Here is a 27,166-nt window from a genome sequence, read left to right on the forward strand (position 1 = left end):
AACTCCACCCACGGTGAAGGCATATGGACTGTCCATAGCCGCCTGCCTCCACCCAGTTTTGTTCTGTGCAGGGTGATCATCACACTCAGATGGTGAGAAATGGGATGATCCAGTCAGAAAAGAGCGTCTCTTTCTCTTGCTTCTGTTCTCAACTAGGTGAGGGCCACGAGGAGGAGAGGAGTGGATTTCATCAGGACTTGGATAATTCTTGAGTGAGTCAGAGATCAGTGATGCGAAGTGAAAGTGTAGAAACTTGTTGCTTGTTGTTTTGGGGGTGTTGGTTATGAGATATGGTCAGGAAGGTTGTCACACATGGTGTGAAATAGAGGGTTGGGGGTCGCTTATCCGGAATACTATAGAGGGTCATGATTTAGTGAAGGAACCTCTTTCAACTTTATGATTTCATGATTCTTTGACCCAAGGTTCATATGAGAAGGGGGTTCTGAGCGCCCATTCTCTGTATTCAGGTTTTAAAAATTGTCTCGAGTCAAACCAGGAAGAGAGCGCTTGCATCTGGTACAACTCCTGGAAGTTTGTCCTCTGCAGGGAGGAGCCAGCCGGGAGAGGTCAGGGCAGAGTAACGCCCCTGAACAAATACGTCTCCACTCTTCAGAGAGTGGGGACATCTGTGATTCTCAACCTTGGTTACTCTTCAGGGTAACGACATTTAAGGCAGTTGTTAAAATAAATATAGATGATAACTGAAGACTTAATGTCACAATCCATTATCTCTCATTAAACTGGAGCTTCCATTTTGTGTTTATTAGCTCTTCAACAGGTTTTAAACAGACTCTTGAACTATCCTTTGAATGAAGCATTTCTGAGTCTCCCGTTCATCCTGCAGATGGCACTCTTTGAATAGTCTGCATGGAAGCTGTGATAAGGAGGAAAAGAGCCACACTCAGGACAGCCTGACTGAGGAGGTTCCCGGCGGGCAGGTGGTGAGGGTCGGGCTCAGGGGATGCACCAGGGGTCTGTCTCTACAGGGTTTCCTAGTCCACGCTGCTGACATTCTCTGTGCTCAAATAGAAGACCTGGGCCTTAGCGGGAACCCCCTCTGGGTCCTGGTATATACTTCACTCAGGTTGCCTATAACCTCGTCAAATGACGCAGGCCATAGAGTACATCAGATTTTAAAAGACACTAGATTTGTACATATTTTTGGCATGTTAGGTGTCAGCAGGAGTATAAAAAAGTATAAGATGGAGTTGCTGCCCGTAATAACATAGCTGTCAGGGGATAGAGATGCCCATATCTGTCCAGGAAGTAGGATGGGGTACGGTACTGTTATTTTGTCCTGAGATACTTGCTGTTATTCAGTAGGAGAGTACTCAAGTGCCTGTGGTTTAGATAGCAGCTGTGCCTGTTGTCAGTGGTCTGCTTTATAACCTCATTATCTGAAATGCCAGACTCTCTGTAAGCTAGCTTAGTCAAAGATTAACAAGCACTTACATTCAAATATATATCATCTAAAATCTCAAAGCACCAAGTCACAGTTAAGCAGCTAAGCATATTAAGTAGCATTAGTGTAACATTTTTTTAATAAAAACAGACCATTTAAAGAAAGACTTTAAGAAATATAAAAACATAGTCACAATTAAATATTTCATTCAATACTCTCTGGTTAGTTATTTCTCTATCTGACCCTTGCTTTTTTCTCAAACGTGAATAGAATACACTTTAAAAATATTCATTCTGAATCTTCGGGTCAAAATAGGCAAAAATGGAGGGAAAACATTTTAGTGGATCTATCAGGATCTTACCCATCAAAGATATTCAAAGTAGAATCAGCTAACTTACAAGAGTACAAAGGGCAAATAGAATAGGGCAATCCATGGAGGCGGAAAGCCTGTGCCCTCAGAGTTGGACGGTAGCACTCATCACTTTTCATGTCCCATCAAGTCTCTGTGTTGGGCACCATGGGAAATTAAAGGGATGTGCAGTTTCTGTCTTGAACTCACAGTCTAAGGAAAAACACACAGCAAACGTATTCTAACCCTCTAAGAAGTCGCATAGTAAGACGGGTGACATAACCTTTACTCTTTTAGTGTTTTCAAGGAGCATTTCTAGTGAAACCAAGATAAACCATTAGTTCATTTGGCAATCCAATAAATACACCTGCCTTGGGGGTGATAGAGTGACCTTTCAGTCAGTTACATCTTTCTTTTCATGCCCGAGACCAATTATAGCAGCTGCAAATGCAAGCAGAAGGAAAGGAGCCTAAATAGATGCTTTTTCACGCTTCAGCTTCTTAGGGAGGATGAAAGGTTCTTAGACAAGATGAAAAAAAAAAAAAAATAGGAAGAAAGCCAGGAAAACGGAGAGACATTAATGGCATAAAGTAAGCAAGCGGAAGAATGTGAAACAGCAGAAAAACGAAAGGCAGTTTGAGCCTGTGGATCTTGCATGTCGGGGTGGATTCAGGACACTCCCGCCACAGGACACTGGGGAGAAGTTGCTGGCACGCGCTGATGGGAGGGGTGTTGTGCCCACATCAGGAAGAAGAAGGATGTTTCATGTCATGGATAACTCCGAACCAGGGGTTTTGAAGGTCACTTTGTATACACTTGTCGTGGAAAATTGAGAGGGTGTTGGAGCCAATATCCAAGATATTATAGAAAGCCTGCCAGGAACCTCTTATCGAGACCATGAATTGTCCATGCACTTTTGCTGCTTCCTGTGTGAAGAAATGGGGACTGCATTCCTAATAACTTTCAAGTTCTGGGTAGCGAACTGAAAGATTCGAAAGCACAGGTGGTGTTTTTGCCTTTTGTTCAATGTGATGGCAGTGACTGGAAAAGAAGGGAGGCTTTGGGAAACAAACGGCTGCCTACGTAGATGGTGTTTTTACAAGTTTTCTGGACTGTATCCTACAGAGCCAGGGTAATGGACTTCTGACAAGGGGTAGAGTGCATCTTGCAAAGATTGGGAAGGACGTGTTTTGGCAGAAAACCTTGTTGGTCTATCTGGAAGGATTTGAGAGAATTTTAAAGTGGAAGGAGGAAATTATTCCAGTAAGACCAAAACCAGATATGTGAGACACCACACAGGTGACTTAGAAAGAAGTACCTGTGAATAAAAGGCTCTTAGGTCACCTGAGGTTAAAAAAACAAAATTAAGACTACAGATTGCAAACAATATTTATAGCCTCCCTTATCTATATATCAACAAAAGACATGTGCAACACGTAAAGTTCTCAGACTTTAACACAAGAAGATAAGTGCGATAAATATTTCTGAGACTTTAAGGTATTGAGCTTGTAAATAGGAAATGGCAATGGAAGAGGATTTTTTATTTAAAGGATTCGTTCTAATAGGAGGATATATTGGAAAGGTTCACAGCTATGTGAGATCTACAAATCTGAGGGTAGTAAACAATATGGAGAAATAATAGAGACGAAAGGAGAGCAAAAAAGAAGCCATGATTGTTCCTAGAGAGGACCATAGTCGCTCCATCAGATGAAGTATAGGGAAAATGCTGTTCTGACATGATTTCAAATCTGGCTCAAAGAAAACTATGGTGGTGATGAGAGTTCTCAGATATCCTGGCGTCTCCTATAAATTTTGTGACACTACAAATAACACACCAATAAGTTGATGAAAGCAAAGGGTTCTACATGGTAGAGAGCAAATCAGTGTAGAAAAGCTCAAAAGAGTATAGTTTGTGTCTAGACTCTCAAGAATTTTGACCTTTAAATGGAAGGGTTTAGACTTTACTCTTAGAGCAAAGAGGAATATTAAAACCTTCTAAGTAATGAGGTAAAATATAACCTCTCTACCAGAGTGATGAGAATTCCTCTGTGTGTTGGCTGTTTAGATCACATATGGAATATTGTGCCTAATTCTAGAAAATATATTTTCAAAAGGATATTGACAAAGTATACTGTGATTGTTGGAAGGTTGCCAGGATAGTGAAGTTGAAGTGCACTGGATACGTTCAGTTTTGAGTTAATAACTTTTTATGGAAGGCAGGGGTTGGGTTTGATAGTTGAAGGCTTCCTACAGAAGAGATAAAGGTAGAAGGCATAATGAAGCCAATTTTAGCTTAATTCAAGTAACATTTCTAACCCACAGTTGCTTTTTCATTAGCTGTCCAAAACCAGAATGCAATGTCTCAATATATAGCATACTTCTTATCATGGGGTGTTTTCCAGTAGAGGCAACCCTTTTTCCCTTAGAATACAAACATCTGCAAGTTTTTTTCACATTAAAAACAAACAAACAAATAAAACAAAAAAACAAGACTAACTTTCCTGGACCCTGCCTTGCTCTGTTTTTCCTTCCCTTCGTAGACCAAGTTCTTGAGAGAAGTTCTAAATTTGCATCTCTACTACCTCACCTCCTAGACGCCTTGCCCCTTGCCGTTGGGCTTCTGTTTACTCTGGCCAACTGTGATTAATCTTACCCAAGTTTCCACCTGACGTTTTTGTGGTTAAATCCAAAAGACGCTTTTCAGATATTAATTGGTCTTTCTGAAGCACTTGACCATGTCGACCACTTCGTTTTTTTAGGTTCTCTTCTCCCAAGCCTTCCCTAACACCATGATCTCTTGGTTTCCTTATGTCTCTCTGGCTGGTCGTTCTTAAACTCTTCTCCCTTTTCTCCAGGATTTGTTCCTCAGACCTTCTCTTCTCACTGTACACTCCCTGAATGATTTTACATTCTTTCCCAGGCTCCAGTGTTACCCCTGTTTGGATGGCTCCTAACTCCATCTCATCTCTGATCTCACACCTGAGCGACCTGTTCATAAACCCGTTGGCTTTCTGGGCACTCGACTTAGATTTCTCAGAGGATTCTCCAAGCCAGTGTGTCCAGAATTTATTTCATCTTCTTCCACCCTTTCCCATTGTGCTCTTCCTCCTGTGTCCCCATGCCAGTCAAGGGCACCAACCACCTCGTCGCTCAGGCGGGAAACCTGGGACTCGTGACTCCCCTCTTGTCGTCACCCCTCAATGAGTCCCTCACAAAGTCCCACTGATTCCACCTCTTTAGTTACCCCTTTCCTTCTATTTCCAGCGCCACTGCCCTAGATCAGAGTCTCCCGATGTCTTGCTTGGATTATTGCAGCAGCCCTCTGCTTCCCCTGCCCACAGTCGTGTTCTCACGGCCACAAGAATGGGTTTCCTACACCACACATCTCATCGTGCTACTCCATTGGTTAGGGAGCCCATAGATGGCTTCTCGTTGGGAGAAGTTCAAACTCTTGATATCATAAACCTTTTATGACCTCCAGCTGCCTTCTCTGGTTTTACCTTTTACCTGCTCTGCTTCTATACCCCAACCTACAGTCCTCTGTCCTGGAGTTTGCCTGAGCGTGCCACGCTCTCCGGTGTCAATGCTGTCCCCTCTTTCATCCTTCCCACCTCTTTAACTCTGACCACCCCTGACCAACTTCTGTTCATCTTTGAACATTCATCTCAAGTATCATCTCTTCCAGGAAACCTTCAGTGAGAGCACTGTCCGTTCTAAAGGAGTCTCTGACTCAGTGGGCCTCCTTAGAGGGATACCAAGTATATAACCACTAGTTTCACAATGTGACGACATACTCACCTTCCCTACACCGTGAGAATAACACACAGATGAGACGAATAAAGTTACTATCTCTCAGAGAGCATTGACAGTTCAGAAAGGAAACAGGGAAAGCTGTTCTAGAGGAAAGCTTTCTCGTCTGCCCAGTATTGATTCTGAAAGCAAACCATGTATTAGCATGTTTTCCAATAATTGGTTTCAGCACAGGTCAACCTGCCAGATGAAGAGAAACTACATTGACTTTCTTTCTCTTCCTTCTCTCTTTCATTTCTGTGACACATTGCAAGCAGGGTGGCCTCATGAGTGTGCTTGCTGCTGTGGAAGCCAGCATTTGTCTCAGCTGAAAGTAAGAGGGAGCACATGATGAATTTGCATGCAGGAGGAACATATGTGAATTCCACAGTGAACATATTTCTCCTGGATAAAAATATTTTGAAAGGTATTTTCAAGGTTTTAAACCTGTGCTATAAAGAAAAACTTATAAAAATAAGTAATAACTGCCATTTATTGAATGTATACCTTTATAAGAAATAGCGCGTTTAATTCTTGAAACAACTCTATGGAATAGGTTTTAATATTATCCTCATTTTTTAAGATGAAAAATCAGGCCTAGAGAGAATCATTTAAAGGCAGGAAACAAGATTTGAACCCAAGCAGTCTGACCCCAGAGCCCACGCTTCTGGCACACATACATTCAGAGTAATGGGAGGGAAACTGAGCTTATTCAACTCTCGTTTTGATTTTTTTTCCAAATGAAGTTTTTAATTTTTAATTACAAAACTACACATTTTCAATATAGAAGTGTAGATGAGCAAAAAGGAACAAAAATAATCCACCCACTCAGTTGTCTAACAGTTGCTAATGCTTTGGTGTTTATTCTTCCAGATATTTCTCTCTCTATGTCGGTCACCAGCTTTTCTCACTTAACGATATGTCTATGGTAATAGAGCTATATCTACAATGTTATTTTTCTTTGCTTGTAAAAATCTTTAATATTAAGACTTCTTCCTCTTTTCCAGATTCTAGTAACTGGTAATTATTGGCCATTAAAAGCAGGTACAGTTATTAGTGGGTAAGAAGAAGCAAAATAAGCATTGAACATGGAGGGCTGGGTTTAAGCCAAGCATTCAGAATCTTTTCCCAGGAGAACGCTTCAGAGAATGGCAGTTTACAAGCCTTTCCAGGTCCCCTTTCAGTAGGTGCATGCACTCGCATAATAGAGGGCTCTGAGGACCTTCTGCGCCCTAAAACTGGCTGGCATGGGACATAGTGATGGTGGCGAGTGCTTCAAATCTGTAACCTTTGTAGCCTCTTTCTTCCTCCACTTCCTCCTTCCTGCTTCCTTCTTCTTTTTCTCCTCCTCCTTCTCTTCTTTTTCCTTCATGTCTGTTCCTTCTTCTCCTGGAAGATCCTTCCCTGAAATTGAGGCTCTAGTCAGTGTCCAAGATGCAGTGCGTGGCTCTGGTCCAAGTGTGGTTTCAGGTGAGCAATGTTTCCCAGAACCCCTAAGAGTTCCTTGAGGCAAGTACTCCCTTGCTGTGCCATTCAGGGTGATGGAGCAAATCAGGAGTGTCTGGGCTGAAGGGTAAGGGCTTTTGAGAACTTGTGTGTGGATGAGGTAGCTGGGACAGGCAACGGGTACCAAGACCCAGCATCTAGGAGCCCCTAGTGAAAGGGCTTTAGGCTGTAGATTATGCAAACCAAAAAATAAACACACATCACCAACGAGAACAACCCGCCAAGCAGATCATGTCGTTTTTTTTTCTCTGCCAATGAGCAACTAGAGGCTTTTTCATGAACCAATTTTGTTTGGAATTGATTTTTAACAGGAGAAAAGCCCTTAGCCAAGTTCTGACAGGAATAAAGCATTACACCTGAGTTATTCCACGTGGAAAGGGAGCCAGGTTTGCAGCAGAGGGAGCTGAGCTTGCGGGCTCCTGAAGTACTAGGCGTCATCCAAGCCTCATCAGGATAGATGCTTTCGTTCATCTTGGCATACACAAAGCAAATGCCCAGCCAGCCCAAGGCACTGCCCTTGGGGTGTCAGTAGAGACGAGTGCAGCTGTCCTACTACATTCTAGGAGCCGACAATACTAAATAGTGGCAACCGCAGCTGTCATTACATATCTCCATGGTGTTTCACACTGTGGATATTTTGCACAGTATATCTCAGCCTCAGTGATGCCAAGCGTGGATTGAAATAGCTCTTGTAGACTTTAGGCCATCACATACCTAAAATTTGAAAATAACATTGGGGAAAGGAGGAAGTGAGTAAGGCTTAAATGGGAGCTCGAAATCCATGTGATAGACATGTGTCAGTTTTCTTTACAAGGTTTGGACTCTGCCTAAAATAATGGATTCTTCAGTGTCCTGGGAATTCACAGGTCAGTCTCATTTACTTAAAAAAAATACAGCTAAAGAAGAAACAGTTATCTGGATGCAAACCTTGGGTCTGACCCACCTGCCATAGCTGAAAAGTTTACAAGTTATAAAGTTAGAAAGGTTCGAGGTTGGAGGTTTTCTCCAAGAAACTACATTCCATCGTGGCTTCAGGTGGCCAAATGATTTGGTACCAGATGACCTTGACACAGAATAATTTCCTAGAGTTTCTCTTTCCTTGCCCTGTACCTCACACTTCAACAATTAGTGCCATAATCTCCCCATCAACAAAACGGAGTTACAGATTCTGCCTCCCTTCTTCCTTGTGGGAGGTAACAGAATTCAGTGAGAAGGATTCAGGGATTGGAACGCCTGGGTAGGAGGCCCAGAACTACATGTACAAGTGTATGTATGTCCCGGTTATCTAACCTCGCCAAACCTCTTTTCTACATCTCTAAAATGGGAATAATATTCCACCATAGAGGAAGTAGGCATTACATGAGCTGATGTACTTAAAAGCACTTTGAGTCTAGAGCACAGAGCAAATGTAAATTACCATCGTTATTACTAGGGGGATATAGTGACACTGGATGAGATCATGTCTGGAACACGCTCAGAAGAGAGGAACTAAAGATATCGAAAAGATTGATGATATTGCCCCATACCGGGTGTTTCCCAAGAGAGAGAATGTGCTGACCAGCCTCTGAGTTTAACTGAACTCTTCAAGCCCCAGGCTTCTGACACTGTTCAGGGCCAGATTCCCATGTGTAGCAGGATTAGCTGGGGAGACTTTCCACATTCTAAAGCTCCAGCTAGTGACTTAATGAGCCTTGTTCTGATGTTTATGTAAGTGTAGCTCAGTAAGGCTTTGGGGTCAAAAGTGGATTTTGGATGCTTTGTATGTAGACCACTCTGACCACTTATCTTGCACGTGCTTTTAACCAGAGAAAACAGGGAAGCCCTGCTCACAGTGACCTACTGCCCAGCAGCAAGCTGCGTTGCCCAGCCCGTGCCAGCCTTCCATAGAGCCCTGGCGCTCTCTGTGAAATTATTCATGCCCTGCCAGGCCTGCCTCCTAGCCAGCTCGGTTTTATTCATCGTGTCACCATTCACATAACCCCATTGCTTAATTTTCCCTTTGTGGTGTTAAGGGTGGGTTTGTACCGAATTACTCAGGGTTCTTGCCAAGGCTTTCACGACTGAGGATTATGGGTACAGTCTGTGGTCATGGAAGATAGCTCTTGGCCTGTGAAAGTTGGGAACATTCAAGAGCTCCAGATAACGAGGTGAATGATGGATGTGAGCCTGAACCTCACGGACCTTCCCTGTCTTGTGGTCCAATCCCCAGCTGTTTGGATTCTGCCCTTTCCCTTGAGGGCCGTGTGTGGGGACACTGATCTCTCTCAGCATATCTGCACAGAGGAAAGGCTCCGATGGGTGCGTCTCTTCACTCAGTCTCCTAAGGAAAGGAAGCGGGAGGAACGTGTTTCCTCTTTGGAAGTAGGGATCTGAGGACACAGAGGCCCTGGGTCCTGGCTGACGGTCTTTGGTGAACAGTCCTTGGTGGATATATGGTGTCTCTTCTGTCCTAGAGCAAATCTCTGAATCCCGCCCTATTTGAGAAAGGTGTACAGGTGGCCCCATTCTTAGTGCAGGTCTCTTTCCTCTGTCTTTTGTCTCTCTCACTCCCCTCTGCACCCCACTTCCACACCACACAGCCCCTGTCTGGGGCTTGTCCCACGGGAGGGCCAGAGCTGGGCTCTCTGACTGCAGAACGGCTTCTCTGAGGACAGACGGGTTGTTCTTCCTGAAAAGCCATTAGCTCCTCCTGATTGGTGACAGGCTTTCTGTCACCAACCCCGGCTTGTGGAAGAAAGCCCCCGGGACTTGATCTCTCTTAGTTCCTTGCCAACGCCCCTCATGTCCATCTTCCCGACTCCCGAGTCTGAACCTTTGCCTGAACTGTTCCCTGGCCTGGCAGGTTCCTCTCCTTTGCCTTCACTTCTCAGATTCTCTAAAGTTGGCTCAAAAACTGGCCTCCTTCTGAAAACTTCTCCAGAAGTCTCCATCGTATCCCATTGTTCTGGGACCTGATGCGCCCTCGGCATTCTGTCACCACTTTGTACTGCTGTCACACCTCATTTCTTTCTAGTCCTCGGAGAATGAACTGTTCTACATAATTTACCTTCATAGGGAGACAAGGCTTAACCCTAGCACTCATGTTGAAACTTCAAATTTCATTTCTGTTGATGGTAAACTTTCTGAAATACAGTTTAAACTTTCCATGCCTCGTGTACCAAACAGTCTGACATATGTCACCGGTTTTTGTTGCTTTTTTGATGTTTCAGGGCTCATGGCAATGTTCACTAATTCCAGTCATGAGTCGAGACACATCCAGGGCCACTGCAGAGGCTAAGGTTTCCCTTTTGCCTTCCCTGAGGGTCCCTCCCAACAGTGTCCCAGGGCTGGCCTACATTCCCATGGTACACCTGGGGAGGGTGAGATGGAAGTGACTTGGGCTTTCTGAAGCCATTGAAACCCCAGACCCAGAGTGGACCAGTGAGATTAGAAGACGGAGGCTGATTCTTTTGGAATTACGTCTCTCCTATTATCCCTTTCGTTTTTGTATCGCTTCAACTTTATTTTGCTGGTTTTTATTTGAAGGGCCCTCAGCATGTCAATACGCCTCTGCTTGTCCGTTTCAGACACAGAGGCAACCAAGAGCTGGCTCCTGCCTGTCACTCTGCTGCTGTCAGCTCCATGCTCTGGGCATTAGGGCTTTGATATTTATATGATGGTGACAGGGAAGGTCTTCCAGCAAACCATGCAGCCCATTCCAGACAGAGGCTCTTAGGGGGTTGTCTAAGAGCCTGCCTCACTTTCTACTGTTTTCAAATTTGACATGTCTTTAACTTCTGACTGCTGCAGAAAACAACTCTGGGTCGTGGGTAGCTGATGCTGTCACTGTGCCCAGGGGGAATAATTTTTAGGATTTCATACGTGGTTATTTTTAACAGGAATTTCTTCTTCTTTTTTTTTGCATATATGTCATACCAAAATCCTGTTTCTCCTAACCTATGCTGAGCAATGTCATAAAGTCCAAACTGAGAAAGATGAAATCTCTGACTACAGAGAAATTTTATGTTTTTTTGTGAGGGTTTGATTTCACTGTGACTGGTCAAGCATTAGTATCTTCCAGATCTCAGTACTAGGAAATGCATCCGTCTCTAAGCAAACTACATTATATTTCTAAATGCTCTCAATTGACAAAAATATCTTGGATTCTTTTCCTTTAAAATGTCTTTTATTTGGTATTTTTCAAATTTTGAAAAAGATTCCTGTTAGTTGTAATAACAAGTGAACCATTGCAAAGATATGTAAATAAAAATACTAATTATCCCTGCACTCCCACTTCCCAATCTCTCTCTCTCTCTCTCTCTCTCTCAAGATAATCAATTATCTTGCACATCTTTCTTCTTACACAAAAATAAGCAAACATGTAAATAAAAAAATTGGGGGGGTCTTTGTTGGAATAATTTCTAAAGCGTTCCCTGGATGTAATTTTTATACTTAAAATGCTTTCTCCATTTTTTTCTGATTATGTAATTGATACATGTTCACAGAGAACATTTGGAAAACCAGAAAATAGGGGAGAAGAAAAATCATCCCTAATATCACTCAGAAATAATGATATATAAACTGTTAATGTGTACTGGCAGATTTCCATTCAGCACAGCATATTGCAAAGAATGTTTTGCTCAGGGTCAAGTAAATGTGAATTCCAGACTGGCATCTGCCATTCACCAGCAATGTGAGCTAACTCAAGTTCTTTTGCCTTTCCAAGCCTCAGTTTTCATGTCTGCAACGTGATATTAGCATAATCTACCACATGTTGTGTTTGTAAGTGGATCCAAAACTGGCAGCCATCATTGTTAGTAATAGTATTTTCGATCAATCCCTTGATCGATACATAGAATCAGAACCATAGTTTGGCTTGTCCTGACTTCTTTGTATAATTTTACATCAGGAACACTTCCTCAGATCACTACATAGTCTTCAAAACATAATTGTAATGACTGCATCGCGTGGCCGTACCACAATGCAGAGAACCACTCCCCCTATTGTTAGACATTTTGATTATTCTAATTTTTACTTTTATAAACCACAGTTACTGTATTGAAAGTACGAAGCAAAGTGTGAATCCAGTACAGTCCTTGGTTCTCTCAGGTTTTTCTGGTCTTCAGGAGCATCACCATTCACTCAAAGCCTGTAACCATTGGAAGGCAAAAGACTAGATTTCTCTCAGCTCAGCATTTCAGGCCAGGCTTCAAGCCCTGCCCTTAGATGGGTGGTTTCAACCTTAAACAGTGGCTGCAATTATAGTCATTTGGGGAGCTTTCAAAAACATATGCCAGCAGACACGCCCCAACCCGACCCTTGGTTCATTCTGCTTTGAGTAAGCTGGGGGAGGGCATGAGCATTGCTTTTCTCCCTGAAGCTTCTTTCCGGACCCCCGTCCCCATTTTGTCCTGTGAGAACCACAGGCTTAGATGATCCCCTAAGGCTTCTTCCACCTGCAGGATTACCAGAAACCCACTGTAAGCTGAGGACGTTGCATGGTCTCCCTCATTGGGCTTCCTCTGTGGTCTTAGGGCCTAAAACCCTGGTTCTCAACTGGAAGGTGATTTTGCCCCCCAGGGGACATGTGGCAGTGTCTGGAGACATTTTTGGTTATTACATCTAGGGAATGGGTTGCTGTTGGCATTCTGTGGGCAAAGCCAGGGATGCTGCTAAACATCCTACAGTGTGCAGACCAGCCCCTGTATTCGTTTTCTAGGGCTACTGTGACAAAGGACCATAAAACAGGTGGCTGGAAACAGCAGAGATGTGTTATTACCCAGTTCTGGACACTAGAAGTCCGAGATCAAGGTGTCGGCAGGGCGGTGGGGGCAGTCTGAGGGCGGTGGGGGACAGTCTGTTCCAGGCCTCTCTCCTGACCACTCCCGGTTTGCTGGATGTCTTTCGCATTCCCTTGTGTCACCCGTGTCAACCTTTATATCACACGGTGCTCGCTCTGTGTCTGTGTCTTCACATAACCATCTTTTTATAAGGCCACGAGTCACGTTGGATTAAAGCCCACCCAATCCCAGTATGACCTCACCGTAACTAATTATACCTGCAGCAACACTATTTCCAAAGACGGTCACATTCGCAGGTGTTGGGGGTTAAGTCTTCAGCATATCTTTTTAAAGGGACAGGACTCAACATATTACAGCCCCCCCCCCACCACCAAACAAAGAATTTTCCAAAATGTTAATAGTGCTGCTGGTGAGAAACCCTGTTCCACATCATCTGTGGATCAAACTCAGGGAAGTTAGCTACGGTAAGAACAGAACAGGTAGGAGGGGTCCAGGGTCTGCAAAGGTGGAAAGTGAGCAGGAAAGCCACCAGCAAGGAGGGTCGGTGACCCTCCTTAGGTTCTTAGGTCAGCGGCACTGGACTCCGTGCAGATGTGGGCAGCCCTGGACATACATGGCTATAGGCGACTAAGAGAGGCTGAAAGGGCTTGAGGAACATTACGCTAAAGGGGCAGAAGCAGACGTGTGGCCAGACCCTCTGCTTTGTTCACCTCATCATCTGACCCCCATTTTCCTGGGTCAGGCCCAGCCTTTCCCTGTCCGTCCCCTTCAGTGGTGAAACAGACAGAAACGTAAATTCACAAACCCCAAGGTTTTCAGCAGCACATTCAAGCCAACTGTCCTGTCTCTCTAAAGCCTCGCTCTCCTTCTCTCGCCCACTGCCTCCCACTGACAGCCAAACATAGAATACGGAAAACAGGAAAAACAGCAACACTGCAAAGTAACATCTTTTGAGAGAGAACATTGTTCTGGGTACATTTCCCCCCATATCTCTCTAATTGCCAAACCCTGCAGCAGGTGGCCCTACTCTTCTTCATTCCATGGGGATGCTGTCTCACCAACTGCTTGTTTCTTTGGCTTTAAGAATTCCACGTGAGAATGAACTTCTGCAGGGCCAGGGCAACTGGAAATCCATGTATCCATGTTGGAACACTTAGGTCTACCTTCTTCACTTTGAAAATTTACTTGTCCACATTCTTCTGCTGTGGTTCCATGTTCCCCTTCATTATTTTGCCCATTGGGGTTGAATGAAGGTGGGGGAGGGAGGGCAAAGGTGGCGTGGGTGGAGCCTGTGTTACCCAATTTCCAGAGTGGTGGGCTGCTTCCTGGCAGCAATGTGGATGCCAGCTGGCTGCATCTGGGGCCTACTCAATGGGAAGCAGATTAAATGCTTCCCTCCGCAGGCTTCAGAGCTTTGTGTCTACGTGGTACTCCCCTGGGTTTTAGCTCGTAAATAGATGCTGCAGCTCTGGGCCGAGCTCTGGCCACTAGTCCACTTCCTGTCTGCATCATCTTCTTTTTGTTGGCATCTAAGCACCAGTCCTGGCTCTCCCAGCCCTGACTCTGTCTTCAGCTGCTCTCCATGCCCTGGCGGCACAGGCAGGGAGGGTCGGGGAGAAAAATCCTTCCTTGCTTTGTTTCTCAGTCCCCTAGGAGTGGCCACATTTTCTGGAACCTGACTGGTCCTTTTTTAGAAGCTGGACCTGGTGTTTTCTGTCAGGTCATACCTTGTAACCTATATTGGCAACCTCTAAGATTGCCTCTGTCTTTTGGTCCCCAAACAAGGTGTTTCTACGCTGTCCTTATTACTATATTAAATAGATAACATGCTAACAGTTAATTCTCATTTTTTCTTTTACTCTCTTGCCTGAGAGTGACCAGATTGTCAGCTTCCAGCCTACAGCTGAGAGGAAATACATGAAAGTTTCTTTAAAGCATAACATGTGAATGAAGAGGGTTAGTGAGGATTAAAAGGAAACAAAAGGAATCAGTAAAAGTGAGAACACCCTCTCGAAGAACAACTGCTATGCTTTTCTCAGAATTCCTAACCTTAGGTATATTCTTAAACACATAAAAGTTAGACTGTAGGAAAATAAAACTACTTAAAAAAATGTAGAGTTCTGGGCCGGCCCAGTGGCTCAGGCGGTTAGAGCTCCGTGCTCCTAACTCCGAAGGCTGCCGGTTCGATTCCCACATGGGCCAGTGGGCTCTTAACCACAAGGTTGCCAGTTCAACTCCTTGAGTCCTGCAAGGGATGGTGGGCAGCGCCCCCTGCAACTAAGATTGAACATGGTACCTTGAGCTGAGCTGCTGCTGAGCTCCCGGATGGCTCAGTTGGTTGGAGTGCATCCTCTCAACTACAAGGTTGTCGGTTCAACTCCCACAAGGGATGGTGGGCTGCGTTGCAACTAGCAATGGGAAACTGGACCTGGAGCTGAGCTGCGCCCTCCACAACTAAGACTGAAAGGACAACAACTTAAAGCTGAATGACACCCTCCACAACTAAGACTGAAAGGACAACTTGACTTGGAAAAAAGTCCTGGAAGTACACACTGTTCCCCAATAAAGTCCTGTTCCCCTTCCCCAATAAAATCTAAAAAAAAAAAAAAAATGTAGAGTTCTGAAAATATACCATTTGTCATTGACAGGAAAAGATGCTGAAGCATTTTAGAGAGGAAAATGCTCTCTAGCAAGTAGAGACGTATATAAGAATGGGGTGAGGTGCTGATTGCATATGTAAATGAGGTAAAGCCGTGTTTAGGTTCCCAGAGATAATTTCAGCACCCAAACTGTTTGTGTGAGGATGTAGCAGCATCTGCTGTAATTATTTTTGGTATCAGTCCCAATTAGTAGACTGAAGATTTGTACAGACAGTTCTCCAATTTAAGGAGCATTTGATCGGGACTCCTCATTAAACACTCCTTGTGTGGACAGGCAGGTTACCCTAATGGACACAACTATTGTTTCTTCCCTTGTTCGGGACACCTAGGAAGATGTCCTTCCAGCAGGTGTGTTGTGATGGGTTAACCAATCACTGGTACCAAGAAGTAGTTTCCTCCTTTCCTTCCCACCGCTTCCACCAAAGACCACTTTGCCATTGCCAGAGTCCAACCCCGCCTCCCCGGCCAGAGCCAGCAGATGGAGGAGAAGTGTGTGCCTGCTGCTCCAGGATGAAAACTGAAAAGCATTTCCTATATCCCCTAGTTATAAAATTTGGCTGATTGTACATGATGTGCTATATCAGTATTTTAAAGTTATTATATACTCAACTGAATTTCTTTTTATTTTCCTGGGACTCTAACTTCCATTTACATGGAAAATACTTCCCAGTGCTAAATAAGCTTACAAAGGAACTTTTGGATCACTACTCATTCTTAAACTGGAAACTACCTATATTAGGAGATAAGGTAAACATCCATTTCCAAGTCTTATGCTGACAAGATGCTGGGCTACAGAGTCTTTTGGCTGAGTGCATATTGAAAGGAGGGCACTGTGCCTACTGTACATCAATGAGTAGCTGAGATAGAAAAAATGAGTAAGATGGGACTGTTTCCTTCAAGGAGAATGCAGTTCTCTCTAAAGTCAACATGTACACAGTGGAAGAGTGTTCCAAAAAAGAAAAATGGCAGTTGCAAATGAACAATTACAGTGTTGTAATTTTAAAATTAAAGGCATAAGAATGAGTATAATGCAAAGTAACAGAGAAGCAGAGGGAATGGAGATTTTACGTTGGGTGTCAGGGAGGTTCATTGTTCAATGAAGCCTGGAGGTTACACTCAGAGAGACATGGCCCACCATTTTCTAGCTATGTAACATTTTTCAACATCTTACTTTTCCTCTCTGAGTCTTGGTTTTCTAATTTATAAAATGAAATTAATTAATACCTAGTTTATGATTGATCTCCAAATTTAGAGGTACTGTATATAAAGAGCCTAACACAATGCCTAGCACACTGTAGACATCTGGTAAACTGATACTGCCTTCTTAGACCCTTGGATTATTTAGAAATGTGTTACTTATTTTCTGATTCCGAGGATTTTGCAGATATATTTCTACTATTGATTTATAATTTAATTATGTTCTGATCAGAGAAAATATTTTATATGATTCATATCCTTTTAAATTTCTTTAGACTTGTTTTATGACCCAGAATATGGTTTATCTTGGTTAATGTTCTGTGAGCACTTGAAGACAATGTGTGTTCTGCTGTTGTTGTGTAGAATGTTCTATAAATGGCAGTTAGGTTAAGTTGACTGAGAGTTTTGAAATCTCTTACATCCTTACTAACGTCTTGTCTACTTGTTCTATTAATTATTGAGAGGGGGCATTAAATCTCTATAATTGTGGATTTGTCTATTTCTCCTTGCAAATTTATCAGGTTGCTTCATGTGTTTTGAAGCTTTGTTATTTGGTGCATAAACGTGTAGGATTATTATATCCTCTTCGTGAATTCACCCCTTTATAATCATGAAATGACCTTCTTTTCTCCTGGTAATATTATTTGCTCTGAAATTTACTATGCCTAATATTGATATAGGCACCCCAGCTTTCTTTTGATAAGTGTTATCATACTATATTTTGTCTATTGTTTTACATTTAACCTATTTGTGTCTTTACATTTGAAGTGCATTTATTGTAGACAGCAAATGGTTGGGCCTTACCTTTTTATCCAATCTGACAATCTCTGTCTTTTGATTGTGGTATTTAGACAATTTACATTTAATGTGATTATTGATATGTTTAAGTTTAAATCTATTTTTGTTAGTTTTTTTCTATTTGTTTCATCTATTCTTTGTTACTTTTTCTCTTTCTTCCTTTTTGGATTAATTGAATATTTTTATGATTCCATTTTATCTCTTTTGTTAGCTTATTAGCTGTAACTCTTTATTTTGTTACTTTAATGGTTACTTTAGGGTTTATAGAATGGGTTACCAATTTATAACAGTTTACATTCAAATGATATTATGATACCTTATATAACAGTATAAGAACATTACAATAGTATACTTCTATTTCTCCCTTCCTGGCCTTTGTGATATTGTTGTTCTATGTTTTTCTTATATATGTGCTATAAACCCCACACTACATATTAATTATTTTCGTTTAAACATTTATCTTTTAAAGAGATTTAAATAATAAGAAAAAAATCTTATAGATTTACTCATATAGTTAGAATTTCCAGTGCTTTTCATTCCTGTGTGTGGATCTGCATATCTATCTGTTAACATTTTTTGTCTTCCTGAAGGATTTCTTTTAACATTTCTTGTCATTTAAGTCTGCTAGTGAAGAATTCTTTCAGCTTTTGTATGCCTTAAAATGTCTTTATTTCACCTTTATTTTGGAAAAATTTTTGTGCTTTGCATAGAACTCTAGGTTGACAGTTTTTATTGGTTTTAAAAATGTTGCTTCACTGTTTTCTTGCTTGCATTGTTTCTGCTGAGCAGTCTGCTGTCATCTTTATCTTTGTTCCTTTGTGTACAACATGTCATTTTTCCTTTGGTCACTTTTAAGATTTCCTTTTCATTCCCCCCCTCCACTATATTTGATTTGATTTTTATGTGCCTTGGTATTTCCTCATGATTCTTGCATTGAGGGTTGGTTGAGTTTCTTGAATCTGTGGATTTATAGTTTTCATTAAGTTTGGAGCCATTTTGGTCATTTTTTTCTTCAAATCTTTTTTTCCACTCCTTCCTTCCTTTAGGGATTTCAGTTAATGTATATTAGCCTGCTTAAAGTTGTCCCACAATTCACTAATGCTTCATTTTTTTAAGTTCTTTTTTTTCTCAGCATTTCATTTTGAATTCTTTCTATTGCTACATTCTCAAGTTCCATAATCTTTTCTTCTGCAATGTCTAACCTGCTGTTAGTACCATCCAGTATATTTTTCATCTCTAGAGGTGCAAGGTCTTTTTTTTTATGTCTTCTATTTTTCTACATAACTCTTTGAACATATGAAATAGTTATAATAACTATTTTAAATTCCCTATCTGTTAATTTTAACATCTATGTCAGTTTTGATTGATTTTTTTCACCTCATTAGAGGTTATATTTTCCTATTTCTTTGTATACATGCCTGGTAATTTTTTACTAGACAACACATGTGAATTTTACCTTGTTGGTTGCTAAGTATTTCTGTATTTCTATAATATTTTTAAGCTTTGTTCTGGGACACAGTTAAATTACTTGAAGAAAGTTTGATATTTTCAGGTCTTTCTTTTAAAATTTGTTAGGTGAGACCAGAGCAGTGCACAGTCTAAGGCTAGTTATTTACCCCTACTGAGGCAACATTCTTCTGAGTGCTCTACCCCATACCTTGTGAATCATGAGGTTTTCCAGTCTGCCAGGTGGGAACAGGCACGAGTCCTGTGTGAGTACCAGGCGCCATTACCTCTAATCCTTTCAGGTGGTTCTTTCCCAATGTCAGGTAGTTTCATCCACCTCACACACACAGGTGAATTCTCTGCAGATCTGCCCCAGATTGGATAAAGAAAGAAGGTAAAAGAGATTTATTTGTCAACTGTAAAGTATTATTCAACTGTAAGGTTTGGGGTATTACCTTGATTTGCCTGCCTGCCATTCACTGACCTCAAGATCCGGAGACAAGTCTGTACCGTCCCCTGTACCTGCACTTCCGTGTCCTTTTCCTTTAATGCTTGTGTACGTTTGCTCCTTTCTTCTCACTGCCCATTGGTTCCAGCCATGCCAGCCAGGAAAAATTAAAATAATTATCAGGAAAGGAGTTCTCTCCTGGTCGTCTGGTAGTCATGTTTACCAGTCCACACTAGCTCTTTTAAATAATAAGTGACTTCTCACCCTTATCCATCCTCATCCAAATTGGGGCAAAGATCACAACAGGCTTCTGCCTACCATCTGACCAAATCGACAACAGCTTCTGCCCCAGAGTCTTAACTAATTACAGTGACTTGGTTTCCAAATAAGGGCACATTCTCAGGTACTGGGGGATAGAACTTTAACATATGAATTTAGAAGGGACACCATTCAACCCTTAACACCCAGGTCTTCAGGTGAGTCCGAAAGACTGGAGGTGTTTACTTTGTGACTGGAGGCCAGGGAGTTTACTTTGCTCCCTGGGCAAAGTGAAGAACCATACAGCCACTGCTCAGAAACCCAGGTCAGTTCTCCATTCGCTTTGCCTCTGATACTGACTGTTCCTGCTCCCAGATTCAAGTCGTCACCAGTAACCACTTGTTCCCCACTCTCTAGGGCATTGTGTGACAGTAGGGATAATAAGAAGTACAATGTACACCTGAGTCACTAGCTCCAAATCAGTGACTATCAGGATGTTTTTTAAGAGAAACCTGCTGAGGAAAAGTTGTACCTATGGCATGTATGGAATAGCTATTATAAAGGCAGTGCCTCCCATCCCGATGAATAATAATTATAAGTTGTTTGCTTTTAAAATGTTCTGGAGAACACGATAGTGTGTGCCGCGAGGGGTTAAGGAGCGGGTGTGTGTGGATGGGCATGTCACTCCGTCGCTGACAGTAAGCAGATCCCCAGACTCCTTCCCACCCTTGCTGCAAGCAGCAAGCCTTCCCTGGGCACGCAGGGACTAGCCTGCATCCCCGCAAGCACGCCGGCTGCTTCCTTCTGTCAGCTCCCGAGTCGCTGGCCCCTTCCCCTCCTAAGAGATAGCTCTGTTCCAAAAGATAAACACTGGTAGTTACGAGGAACTTGGGCGGGGAGTCAAGCAAGTCTCCCCGTGCTTGTTTCCCTGGTGTTCTCACTAGACAGCCAGCCGGTCTGTGGATGAGGTATCCCCGACTCTGTCAGTTTACAGCCTGAGGTGTGAGGGCAATGATGGATCTTTGTAAGGGTGGAGGGGAGAGGGAGTGGATGGGGAATGAGGAGTCTCGCATGTCTCCTTGTTTCTCTCCAGGGGTGCTCCACCTCTGAGGAATCCCAGGGACAAAGGAGGCACCTAGCTAGTGCCCGCTTGTGCCAAGCTGCCAAGCAGGCTGCTAGCTTGCTGCGAGGTGGGCGGGCAGGCTCCACTCAGCTTGCTGTGCCAGATCAGGGAGCTGTCAGCTCAGCCCACGCCCTGCGCTCCAGCTCCGGGCAGCCTCGGGTGGGCTGGGGAAGGCGCAAAGCTCTGTTCGTGACTGCAAGTTGACTTTCCCTCCCTGTTGTTGCCGGCAGAATACGTACACCAATGCGGACAAGCTCCTAGAAGCAGCAGAGCAGCTGGCTCAGACGGGGGAATGTGACCCCGAGGAGATTTACAAGGCAGCTCGACACCTGGAGGTACGCATCCAAGACTTCGTGCGCCGCGTGGAGCAGCGAAAGCTTCTCCTGGACATGTCCGTCTCCTTCCACACGCACACAAAAGAGGTAAGGGCAGCTGGTGGACAAGGGGCCTCGTCTGGGATGATGTGTGCTGGCGGGGGTCAGGCCAGTTTCCTCGTAAAATGGCCCTCGAGGTATGCCCAGGGTCCTGGACGGTCTGGGGGTTGCTAGCCTCCTGAGACTGATGATATTAACACTCGTCTTCTGATAACCTGTGAGTAGGTGTCAAGCAATATGGGGCAAAGTTTCCTCCTGATGTCTAAGGAGCAGGGGACCACGGAGGCAGATGATTTGGGGAGTCTGCTGGTGCATTCAGTCAGCAGCTGGAGAAATTTGGGAATCCCTGGTATAGAAATAGTCACTGTCAAAGGAAATGGAAGAGGATCAGAGATTCCCTTCCTAACCCACACCCAGTTGCTCTTGGTTGCTGTTTCCTGTCAGGAATCAGAGTCCTGCACAACTTTGATCATCTTTGCTGCCAAGAAACATACAGAGTTTGCAAATGTGTGTTGTTTTCATTAAAAAAAAAAAAAAGGATTGCATCTTCTCAGTGAGGTCTGCCACAGGGTGATAGTAAAGTGAGTGGGTCCGCACCCTGCCTGATGGTGGAGTGATAGCTAGTGAAGGAGGGGAGAGGTGCCCTCCACGCAGGAGGAAGTGAGCCGGGCTTACATCTGGCCCTGAATCATCACAAAGTGGGGAGAGGAGAAGGAGTATGTTACGTTGTTGGCAGGGCAGAGGGACCCATACAGAGAAGGAGGGTTGCAGACCTGCCATTGTTTATCATTTCTGATTAATGTGGGGCACTCTGAAATTAAGTGGCCGGTGAGGAAGCACATTTAGCATCTTCTATAATAACACCCTGGGCAGATGAACTCATTAGGTACAAGCAGGCGTGTGTTCCCCCAGGAATTCATTTTAATGGAGTATTAATTAAAGTTTACTGCTCAGGAAAAAAAAAAATTAACCCTACTTAATTAAGTTGATTTTTGAAACTTGAAATGCATTAAGAAGCCTGGTTGTTACTACCCAGGCTTTCTGACACTTTGTGGGAATGAATGCAAATCATTGCAGTGCCTCTCAGAGAAAAACCTGAAAAGATAATGTTTTCTAAACTGAGATTCTCCAGGCAGATGAAGGTCTGGCAAGCTCCCTGAAGCTGGATCTGCTTCCTCTCCTTGGGACCCACAGAAACTGAGTGCCTGTAACGCAAGGGGATTAGCCTTAATCCAGGTTTTCCTGCCTGGTTGTCTGCTTGCTTGTGGCTCCCCCAATTCTTAACAATGGTCTTAGAAGCCAGAGGCATGTGTATTCTCCTTTAATTATGAGCCCGCGGGTGTTGGGATGGAGCATGAAAACACAGGAGTCATATTCCTTGTGAGGGCTGTGGGGGTGCTGGCTGACCAGGGTGCTGCTGGACAAGATCAGTTTCCATGGAAGTGCCAGCAAAATACATCCTCAAAAGACGCAATGGGGCCAGCCCGGTGGCTTAGGCATGTAGAGCTCCATGCTCCTAACGCGGAAGGCTGCCACTTCGATTCCCACATGGGCCAGTGCCAGATGGCTCAGTTGGTTGGAGCGTGGGCTCTCAACCACAAGGTTGCCGGTTCGATTCCTGGACTCCTTCAAGGGATGGTGGGCAGTGCCCCCTGCAACTAAGATTGAACACGGCACCTTGAGCTGAGCTGCCGCTGAGCTCCCGGATGGCTCAGTTGGTTGGAGCGCGTCCTCTCAACCACAAGGTTGCCGGTTCGACTCCTGCAAGGGATGGTGGGCTACGTCCCCTGCAACTAGAAAACGGCAACCTGACCTGGAGCTGAGCTGCGCCCTCCACAACTAAGACTGAAAGGACAACAACTTGACTTGGAAAAGTCCCAGAAGTACACACTGTTCCCCAATAAAGTCCTGTTCCCCTTCCCCAATAATAAAAAAAGAGGGTGACAATGGTTCTAGGACCCCTCTCTAGCTACATCGCTCACCTTCTGTACATGGAACTAGGAGGCTGGGATTCGCGTCCAGATTCCGCTGCTCTAGAACCACGTGAGCTTGTGTGCAAATCACCATGTCCCCGGCCCTGGGTAACCTCATCTATAAAATTGTGCAGTTGCACTTGGTAGCTCTATGACCCCTTATGGTTCTAATATGAATTCAAGATTCCTTTCTTCTTCTTCTCCTTTATTTGATGTTGACAATCATAATAATTAATAATAACAGCACTTCAGCCTGAAGTAATTCAGGTTACCTAGCCTGAGTTTAGTTCATTGTAAGCACTTAATGTATATTAGCTAGTATTTTGTTTTTTTTGATTAAGTAGCTACTACTTGCCAGACACATATATCATCTCATGGAATCCTCATGGTAATCTTATAATATAGGTCTTATTAAACATATTTTCAAATGGGGAACCTGAGGATCAGAAAAGAACTTGTCTAAGGTGGCAGAGCTTCTTAGTAGTGCAGCAAAGATCTTACCCATTTTCCTAAATGCTGCGCTCCTGTTCTTAACTGTACCCCACACCCTCCAGTCCTCCCTTTTCCTTTTCTACCTGCTCCTCTCCTCTGCTCTTCTTCCCTCTTCTTACTCTTCTTTTTCCTTTTTATATCTTCAAACCCCAAAGCAAGGGCTTGATGGGGAGGGGAGACCTTAGCTTAGAAAGTGTTGACAGGCTTGGGGATATAGGAGTTAGGAATAGTCAGGGCTGTAGTCACCACTGTTTACCCTCATTTGTCTCAAACCTTGTTGGTCCTATTTGACCCTGAGACTTGTTTTCACACTGAGACTCAGCTTATAAAATCACATTCACATGAAATAGTACTAAGGGGAGAAGCATAATTCTGGGGGCAGATGAAGAACGGGAACTACAATGTATTTAGCACCTACTATGTGCTACTATCTATCTAATCAACAGCCAGGAGAATTGTCACTTTTTATTCCAGTTTTACAGATCAGAGAAGTTAATAATTTGCCCAGGGACTTGTAGCTAAGATGTGGTAAATGTAGGAATTGATCCCAGATCTTTCTGACTCCAAAGCCCACGCTTTTTTTCCTCTGCGACACAGGCTTTCACGTGAAAGCCAAAACATAGAGACTGGGAGGGGTTTTTCTCCACCAGGGAATTTATTCAAATAGGAGGCTTTCAGAAAATAGCGTAGTCTCTTTCCTCGGGATCCCAAAATGTAAGAGAAATTAGGAGCAGTCCTGCCTGGATGCGAATGGGTGTGTGCTTGTGAGGATCTTTCTGTTCAAGAGATCTGAACCTTTCAGACCACACAGATTGTGACTGTTGTCCAGGATGGAAAGAAAAGCATCATTCTGAGTGGCTGTCATGGAGAAGCTGTTTATCTGAGCCATCCAGCAGGAGTTTATAGCTACATGCTCCCTCTCAGTCACCTTCCCACCCCCAGTAGTCTGTCTGAGGCCCCCTTTGGGAAGAGCAGAGAATAAGACACGTGTGTATGTATGTGCACACCTATGCCATATGTACACACACATGTATATACATATGTATATATGCGCATATGCACACATGTGTGTTACACACAGTCATTAAGTACAGCAAGATCAGGGACGTCGGATTTCCAGGTCTCGATTTTCACAAGGCCTGCTGCATGCCTTTGGGAAAATCACTTACTCTCTATTACTTTGTGATAATTATTATGATGATTATTACAAAATCAAGTAGTACAATACTGACACCAATTTTTTTTTCCTAGTAGAATAAACTCCCTCCCAGATGTATCCTTAGAGCATCTCTACAGTAAGCTTAATAAGGAACTCGAGGACTCACCTCTGGCATCATTTTTCCTTGCGATTCTTCCCCGGGGCTTCCAGCTTCCCACCTAGACTGGACTAGAGCACCACGTGTGTACCTCCATCAGGGGTGCTAGGGTCACGCTGAGCTCATCGGCTCTGCTTCATTGAATTCCAAGGGCTCCTATGTAGAGCACACATGCGGGTTTGGGTGTGTAGATACAGATTCTACTGTACATTTCTGTCACTATGTCGGATACATAGAGATGCTGACTAAATATAGAACAGGTTTACTTGAGAATGGGAATCCAGTCATTTCTTTAAAAAAAAAAAAAAAAAAAAAAACCGGGGAGAGGGAAAAGCCCATTCAGTCACATCTTTCACCTACTCCAGTTTCTTCACTTGAACTCTGTGGGAATCTGCATAAAAGGGGTGGGGGTGGGGAATCCGAAGTGCGGTGGGAGCCTTCCTCCAGGATCTGAATGGCAGGCAGAAATGAACTACTAAGTAGGCAGAAGTAAGCATCCTGGGATGCTCTCCTGCAGGAGAACTCCTGTGGTTTGATCTTTCCGGATTCTGTTCAATACCTCTCAAGACACACCATCCCTCAAACCGTGGTAAGTGTGGGTCCTATTTGATCCTGGGCCTAGTAACTCTTGACTCTATCGGCAAACTTCTGGGTTTTAACTCAAGGCAGGTTTTGTAGCCAAGTCTTTAAGTCTGTTAGGGAATTTTGAGTTGCTATGGTTATTTTTTTCCTCTTACAGTAAATAGAGTGGGTGGAAGGATGATCTTCTGCTCAGTTTTACCAAAGTGGCTTTGGGTGGCATTGGGGTTACTGGAAAATATTGTCATACGTAGATCCTTCTTGCCTAGCTATGGTTAACGCCTTCCTTCTTTCTTTCCTCCTTTCTTTTCTTTCTTCTTTTCTACCTACCTACAATTATTTGCTAACTTTTTGCATTAGTGCCAATGTGTAATAGCATGTCCTTCATTGTAGGATGTAATTTTGAAGGAATTACAACCCTCTTTCTAAGAGATTTCTGAGCAGGAACTGAATATCCTTCTTTATAAATGATTTAACCTGACTTCCTACGACTCCCCAGGCTGAAGTTCATAATTTAACTTTTGCCTGCTTCCTACATCAAAAGGTTTACTCTAATTAGGATCAAAGTGGAAACAGAAGGAAGATATGAAAAAAATATCCTCCAGGCTCATTTATTCTGGAGATTGTAGAGTCTACGTAATCTTGTTGGCCCAGCTCTGTGAATTCTTGGCAACCATAGAGTCTGGATGGAGGGTTAAAACCTTCTAACCATTTCACTGCAGTGTTATTCATAATCTTGAGTAATTAGAAATCATCTAAATTTTCCATGTTGGCTGATTCATTAAGCAAACCACAGTGCATGTATATAGTGAAATACTATACAGTCATTATAAATCACATTGCCAAATATCATTAATTGGCACGAGAAAGGGCTTGTAATATAATACATTAAAAACTGTATATCGAGCATGACCACAGTTTTGATCATATGCATAGAAGAAAGACTAGAAAAAAATATACAATGAAGTTAAGAATGTTATGGGTGATTTAATTTTCCTTTGCATTTGTTTTGGTTTGTTTTATACATCTTCCTCAATGATATTTTTTATTGAAAATCAGGAACAATCCCAATAAGTGTTATTTTACCAAAATAAAACTTTTCATGCCTACTTAGAAGAGATACATAATGAAGAAAGGTGACAAGCGTGTGCTTGGGACCATCTTATAGATTCGGAGCCTCTACTATTAGTACATATTGTGCTGAACTTTAAAATGTCTTCTTTCTGCCTGGAGACAAGAAGGCAGCTGGCTGTTTGCTGGTCTGGAGAGCTAGGGAGAAGGTAGGGAGAAGCATTTGCCCAAGTCCTCACATTCTTTGTCCAGGGAAAATACATTTGTATAAGTGTCATCTGCACTGCAGAGATTGTCCCGACACAGTTCTCTTTCTTTGCTGTGTTTCCATGGAAATGCTGTAATTGCTGGGCTTTCAAAATATCCATTTTTAGATATTTTTGTAGTAATAATATGAGAGTCAAATTAACTAAGGAATGTGGCCAAGATAATCACCTCAGACCTTTATTAGACAGCTTAATTAAATGCCCATTTTCATTTGTTTCTAACCTTGTGAAATCAGTCTTCCAAGCTATTTCCTGCTCAAAACAGTTCACACGCACACACACACACACACACACACACACACACACGCACACACACCCCAGACTCTCACATGTACACAT

At 43.2% G+C, this 27,166-nt stretch overlaps 1 protein-coding gene across 19 annotated transcripts in view; it reads left to right on the forward strand.

Annotated features, from left to right (window-relative positions):
- Window positions 1-27,166, forward strand: part of KALRN (kalirin RhoGEF kinase) — a 615,365-nt gene that overhangs the window by 294,801 nt on the left and 293,398 nt on the right. For all 19 annotated transcript variants that reach the window (XM_033132405.1, XM_033132467.1, XM_033132483.1 and 16 more), the window contains exon 11: window positions 20,987-21,178. In XM_033132405.1, coding sequence (XP_032988296.1) covers window positions 20,987-21,178 — 192 coding nt within the window. The remainder of the gene's footprint in view (window positions 1-20,986; window positions 21,179-27,166) is intronic.

This window comes from Rhinolophus ferrumequinum, chromosome 2 (genome assembly GCF_004115265.2).
Source record: "Rhinolophus ferrumequinum isolate MPI-CBG mRhiFer1 chromosome 2, mRhiFer1_v1.p, whole genome shotgun sequence".
NCBI lineage: Eukaryota > Metazoa > Chordata > Mammalia > Chiroptera > Rhinolophidae > Rhinolophus > Rhinolophus ferrumequinum.